General features: G+C 47.9%; 1 protein-coding gene across 1 annotated transcript; it reads left to right on the top strand.

Moving 5' to 3' along the window:
• The first annotated feature begins 4168 nt into the window (after positions 1–4168).
• LOC133927223 (patatin-like protein 3) lies at positions 4169–6168 on the top strand. The gene is made up of 2 exons (XM_062373579.1): positions 4169–5258; positions 5359–6168. Exons 1-2 carry the CDS (start codon positions 4371–4373, stop codon positions 5692–5694), a joined length of 1224 nt encoding a protein of 407 aa, XP_062229563.1. The 5' UTR covers positions 4169–4370; the 3' UTR covers positions 5695–6168.
• Positions 6169–7111: the final 943 nt, after the last annotated feature.

Genomic DNA, 7111 nt, shown 5'->3' with positions numbered 1-7111 from the left:
ACACAAGGCTTGGTGAATGTAATCAAAGTTGTTTTCGTTATGCTTGATAGTCTAGATTCGATCTTTAAGTTGTGTAGGAACTAGATTAGTATGTTTAAAGAGGGGCCAAAAAGCTAGTTCTTTAAATTAGTGGCATGCTATGGCCTATTTGGAAAGCGAGGAATTCAGCATGTTTCAAAAGTAAAATACTATATGATCTAGTATATATGATTTTTATTATCTGACACTATATTAAAATACGGTCAATGATGCAGAAAAAAACCCTCAAAACAGAGAGCTGCTAAAGGTAAGACTGTTAGGACAGATCGCGGAGAAGGTGTTTGATGCTGCGAAAGGATGATGATTTGTCGTATACAAAATTCAAGACTGAAAACATAGAGACAAGACTGATGCTATTACAATCCTTTTTTTTCTCTAAAGCATAGAAGACCTGTAGGACGAGTGGAGTGATCCATTGTCTGTGTAGAAGTTAGTGCCATCTAAACATAGTGGTTTATCCTTTCTTCTGTTTCTTTTCTTTCTGTTTTCCCTTTTCATTTATTGTTAGCTTGTTTGGAACTTGATTTCTATTAATAAAAATTGGAGTAACCTTACTCTTACCTTGTCTAAAAAAAATGCAGGGCTTGGTGATGCATCGAGGAAGGAGCAAGCAGACACAGACAGTCGGATGCAGACGACACATGCAAATCGACAAGAATGGTTCTACAGTAAGGAACTGTGCCCTTGTCTTCCCCTTTTCTTTTTTTTTTTAAAAAAGAGATAAAATTGTACGGGGTGATGGCTCAACAAACGCCAGACGTCCTTGTCGTTCATGCACGGATGCACCTGCATACATATCTTTCTCATTTTTATATCGGCGTTGCAATCAGATATCTGACAGTTGTTGGGGTTCATCTGGCAGATTACACTGTTTATTTTGTCACATGTAATTTCATAAAAAATTAGCATTCCAGATATTTATTACTCTTGATCGAATTTGCATGCACATTCAATCGTGTTTCCACTAAAAAAATGGCACCACAAAGTTTTGAAGTATTAACAGTAGAAAACAGTGAGAAAGCTTACAAAGTTTTGAAGTATTAGCAGTAAAAAACAGTGAAAAAAACTTAGCTTCTCAGTGAACTAAAGTTGCTTCAGAATAGACTAATGTATTGCATGCGCTAACAAGCTAATAGTATTCTCTAGGGGGAGACAAGATCGAGGTAGGATATATGCAAGACCTTGGCCTCCAGGCTTCCAGTAAGCCCAAAAGAAGGGCACCCAAGCGATCGAGAGAAAAAAAAGGCAGGACGGATTAACAATGATGTTAGCATCAAGTTCCTTGTTTTAAAATCGGACGTTGCCTTGTGCCTACCTTACATCAAAGGGCACCTTGGGGCCCGTCTCTGCTTTAGGCCCTCCCTCTCCCAACTCCTTTCATCTTGAACCTCACAAGAAAGATATAATCCATGCAAAGCACAAGCAACAACAAGAGAGATGCAATGATTAGGGATCATTGCTAGATTCAAAAGATAGTTAAGGATCATGGTTGGCATAAAAAATAGTCAGGGTGACCATGGATTGAGTGGAGCACTTGGAAAACTATGGCGATGCCGGGCTAGCTAGCTAGTAGCGCGCACCTTTGCTTAACTCGCTGCCCCGGCCGGTTGCCACCTAACCGTACGTAATCCATCCATCCACTAGCTTCCGATTGGGATTCCGTACACCGGAAATTATTAGGACGGAAACATGCGCTAAATCGCGCCGGAGATTATTGTTGGGCGGATATGGAAGAACGCATGCCAGCTTGTTGGGCTCTTCTTCGTTTTGGTCTTAGGCGTTTCTGATGTGTTTTGTTCATTTGGCCGTGTGCATCATTTGTTTGCAGAGGCTGAGAGACTTTTATACGGTTGTATCAACTTTATGTAATGATTTAACAAAGCTTCATGTTTAAAGAAATGGATGAACGCGGGCACAGGTCATCACGGCGATGATGAGCTCGATCGCGCGATTGCAGCTAGCGTGTGTGTGTGTGTGTTTGTTTTAGGAAGGTACGCATGAGGTGGCCTAACTGTAGCAGTGGTAGTACGTATAGCGGTTGGTGGTTAAGGAGTGTTGAGTAAAGCTTAAGGTGAGACGAAATGAATCACAAAAGCTCTGGGGCCGGATGATGAGCGGCAGGACGAGAGTGGAGGCGGCCGGTAGCTGAGTGAGCAAGCGAGCGAGCTAATGCCGCATGCTAAGCTAGTTGAGAGATGGGAAGGAATAATTGGGAGCTAGGCTTTGCTTTGCGATCGCGAAAGAAACAAGCCTCGAATGATGCTCATGCTCTTTTCTTTATGGGGATGCTCATGCTCTTTGATGAGAGTAAGAGACAGTTTATAACGACATGAATATATGTACATACTTGCTTTGTACTTGTCAGTATTTTAGCAGTTAGACTCTCAAGTGATGGTAGGAGCCATATGTATATGATTAAAGTGGACGGTTAGATATATTTTTATCAGATATGAATGAGGTTTTAGGTTTCGGATCATGAGCCCGACACCATAATGTCGCTTGTTTTAAGTTTTCTCTATTAGACTAGCATTAAGCTTTGTTTTCAGTTGTTCTTTTTTATTTTTGCCTTTAGGGTCATGTGTATTTTAATCATGTAGGAGGTTAGGCGTAAACTCTTATGTTATTATATCTTCTCATTACAACAATAACGGTTAATAAAGTTTTTTTATCGAAAAAAGATATGGATATGTGTAGATAGATTACAGTTGGCAGTGGCAGTGGCGGAGCCAGGTCTGAGTGGAAGGGGGGGCTGATCTCCTTCTTCCTCCTCCAGCCCTCCTCCTTCCTCCTCCAGCCCCCCTTCTTTCTTCCTCTCCTCCTCAGGGGCAGCACAACGTAGGGGGGGCTTGAGCCCCCATAGCCCCCCCGGTGGATCCGCCACTGGGCAGTGGTACGCAACGTTTCAGGCCGTGCAGCTTTGGATGATGGGTGTGAGAGTAATCGATTGGGATTTAGGAAGGATCAGGTAAAGGTCCGCACTTTCTTGTCCTTAAAGTTTCTCTCAAATCCTCATTGAGTAAGCTCGTGAGAGAAGAATTTCATACGTAAATAAAAGAGATGGCCAATATGGTCCCATCATACCAGATTATTCGGAGTAAGTCTGTCTCCAATAGAAACTCTAAAAATTTATCCCATATAACATTATTACAGTATCTCTTATTTTTTTTATCTCCAACGGCTACCCTATTTCCTAACTTACATTATTCCCATTCTCTCATTAGGCCCACATGCATACGCTAGCTACAGTGATACAGGAGCCGTATCTGACCGCAAATTTGCCGGCTTCTGTCCCCAATCCGCTTCACTGTAGCCTGAAAAAAACAGCTATGTGGTAACTGTTGGAGAGGGAAGCGGGAGCTAGAATCGGTAAATTGCGCTCTACATTATTTTGCGGCAACAGATATCGTCTTCTTGGTTGGAGATGGCCTAACAACCAGCCAAGGACCATCTGGTTCTACCCAACAGCTTGTGCAGAGTAGAAGGTAGGGACCGGACATTTTAGCTGTTAATGTTACATTTACAAACGACTAAGGTTAAATTGGTAATCAAGTGAAGAGCACGGTCATTAACCAATTGTCGTGGCTGCATCACGGATTTCAATTTCTCTTTACAATATTTTTCGTTCGCCGGCCAAAAAGACTGTAATATGTGAAATTTTGTAGGTATTTTGGTTATTTTTCATCATCTACTTTGTGGGTTTTATATATTAGTAAAAGAAAAATTCCAGAATTAGATTTTTCATTTCCTGCCAAAATTTATGAAATTTTGACGAAATTTTTAAGAGAAAATTGCATCATGCCACATTCTCTCTCCTACATTGCTAAAATACCACTGAACTATTTTAATAACATACCACTGAACTATTTTAATAACATATTGAACTTGACCTCATATATTATAGACATATCAATAGTATTTTAGTAGGTGAAAATCTCCCTGATGGTTTAAGGATAATTTCCCCAATTTTTAATCCCTGACCTACACAATACAAAGGGAAAAAAGAAAAGAAAAAAAAAACAGAGCGCCAACCGAATTACAGAAGCATCCAGTCAAGCCAGGACAGAGCAGGACACGCGGCACACCAGCAAAAATGGGCACGAGCGCGTGCTACGGTGCGCCGTGGCGGGAAGCTAGAGTGCGCGGCTGCAGTATAAATTCTCCCGGGAAGACGAAGCCCAAGCCCGCACCAGTCACCGGAGCCTCGCTCACCTTCCCAATCAATCGCAGTCCCTCGCGATTCGACACAGAGCATTCTCCACGACCCAATCCAAGGGCCGGGCCGAGCAAGCGAGAAGCAGACGACGCCTCAGTCCACACCGCGCACTAGGGAGATGGCCGCCGCCGCCTCGCTCGCACTGCTCGATCGGACGCTGCCGTTCCCCAACGCCGCGGGGTTCGGCGACTCCGACCGCCTCAGCCAGGAGATCTTCTCCATCCTCGAGTCCAAGTTCCTCTTCGGCGCGCCGCCGCTGGAGGGGGCGTGCTTCGGCGCCGGCCTCGTGCGCGTGCTCTCCATCGATGGGGGCGCGGACGGAGGCGCGCTCGCCGCGGCCGCGCTGGTCCACCTCGAGCGCCGGCTCCAGGAGCTCTCAGGCAACCCCGCCGCGCGCGTCGCTGACTTCTTTGACCTGGCAGCCGGCTCTGGCTCCGGGGGCTTCCTCGCGGCGGCGCTCTTCGCGTGCCAGATGCCCGCCGAGGCGGCGCGCGACGTTGTTGTCAAGAACAGGAAGGTGCTGTCCGGCCGCGGCGGGCGCGGCGGGCTGTTCCGGCGCCCAGAGGCGGTGTTCAAGAAGGTGTTCGGGGACCTCACAGTGCGGGACGCCGCCAAGCCGCTGCTGATACCCTGCTACGACATGGCCACCGCGGCGCCATTCGTGTTCTCCCGCGCCGACGCCGTCGAGGCCGAGGCGTTCGACTTCCCGCTGTGGCAGGTCTGCGCGGCGGCATGCGGGGTGGGGCCCGCGGAGGTGGCGTCCCTCGACGGCCATACCAGGCTGCGTGCCGCGACGGGCGCCGGCGGAGGCGGTGCCTCGGCTGCAGTGGCCAACCCGACGGCCGTGGCCGTCACGCACGTGCTCCACAACAAGCGCGAGTTCCCCTTCGCCGCGGGAACGGGCGACCTCGTCGTGCTGTCCCTCGGCGGGAGCGCCGCGGGCTCGGTCGTCCTCCCCTCAGCCTCTAGCCTCCTGCATATCGCCGGAGCTTGCCAAGCCGACATGGTAAGCCAACATTCTTCTTGACCATTCTCCGCAACGACACAATTGTTCCATCTCCACCTAGCCAGGACTAACCGGACGCTGCCTGCTCTGCGGTTTTCAGGTGGACCAAGCCGTCTCAATGGCGTTCGGAGATAGAAGAGCTACCAACTACATCCGCATCCAGGGCAACGGCATTGCGGCAGGAGAGACGGCGGAGGCGGCGCTGACGGAGCGGGGCGTGGAGTCCGTGCTGTTCCGCGGCAAGAAGCTGATGGCGCAGACCAACGGCGAGCGCCTCGACGGCGTGGCCGAGCAGCTGGTCCAGGAGCACCACCGGAGGCTCGAGAGCAAGGCGCCGGCGGTGCTCGTGAAGCCGTCGGCGACGCCACGGACGTCGTCGTCGGCGGCGTCCACGCTGATCACCGTCTCCACCAACTCCTCCTCGGAATCGCCTTAACTAGCTTGGCCTTCTTTTTTATTTATTCGTTTGTTGGCTTCTAGTTAGCGCTGCGCCGGCGCTCGGGTTTTGATTGCCTGCCGGCGCCGCCGGGCGCTCGCTCCCGGTCCCGGCCGCGGCCGCCGCCGACGGCGATTGGCGTGCGGCCGGGAAGAAAGAGGAGGGTTGTCGAGTGACAATATCGATCAGAGGTTTTCTAGCTAGGAAATGCACGCTGCGTGGACAGCGAGACTGGTGTGTGTGCCGTGTGCGTGTGCTTCAAATGCAATGCACGCACGTACGTAGATTGTCCGGAGCTTGGATTGCAATGTAATGCTATCGGTGTGGCGTTAACTGATGACAACCGTTATTGTCCTTCAAATTCACCAAAAGCATATCACTCATGAACTCCTTCAAATTCGCTCTATGGTTGCGCACATTTAGTTGTGCAGCCTTGGACAAATCAACTCCGAACAACAATTGAAACAACTAATGTTACTATGGGAGCATTTGTAACATACCCAGCTTAACACGATGGTGCCCAATACGATCACATGACGCTGGACGACAAATGGTGAGTATACTACCAAGAATACCTATAACATCTAGTTCATAGGGGCCACAAAACGCTATAACATGAGGACGGTTTGGAAAGCCAGGGCCGAACTGAAATGTAAGTTTTTCACCTGGGTGCTACTGTAGACCAAGATTTTGACGGCGGATATAATCTTGCGCGTAGAGGATGGCCGCACGATCAAACATGCAAGCTATGCGGATAGGACAACGAAACAATGGTGCACCTCTGCAAAGACTGCATCTTCACAAGAGACGTTTGGGCATGCGTCGCCGGTTGGAACGGATTAATAGATCTACCAAGCTTCCGGGATTACAACACAATTAGGATATGGTGGCATCAAGCAATCAAGAGAATAGACAAAGGCTTGAGGAGCGAGTTTAATGGGGTTACAATCTAATTTTGGTAGAATATTTGGAATGAGCGAAACCGAAGCACCTTCCAATAGGAAGCACTCACACCAACTCAGATAGCATACAAAATGAAGAGGACATAGACCAGACTAGAATGATGTTTAGTCATCGGCAAGACGAAGAGCTTGTTGTTAAGCACATGTAGTCTTTTTTGCTTGTGATATTGTATAGGAGCTATTTGCAGTCTTTCCCTCTTCTCTTTTGTTGAAAGGGGACGTTTTGGGTGTGGGCTGCATGCTACCGGTATCTCTCTATAATATATAAACATTTTATTTTTTCTCTCATTTATTCCTTCTAATGAAAAATGGGTAGAACTCCTGCTATCAGTTCGAAAAAAATCGCTCTATGAAAAAAAAAAGAGAAAGAAATAAAGTAAACTTCTACTCCAAATAGTCGACAAATATCCTATGAACACCACCGTGACGAACATAGGGCTAAAATGTAACCAGTG

Source organism: Phragmites australis, chromosome 8 (assembly GCF_958298935.1).
Source record: "Phragmites australis chromosome 8, lpPhrAust1.1, whole genome shotgun sequence".
Taxonomy (NCBI): Eukaryota; Viridiplantae; Streptophyta; class Magnoliopsida; order Poales; family Poaceae; genus Phragmites; species Phragmites australis.
This window is presented reverse-complemented; position numbering and strand designations above follow the sequence as displayed.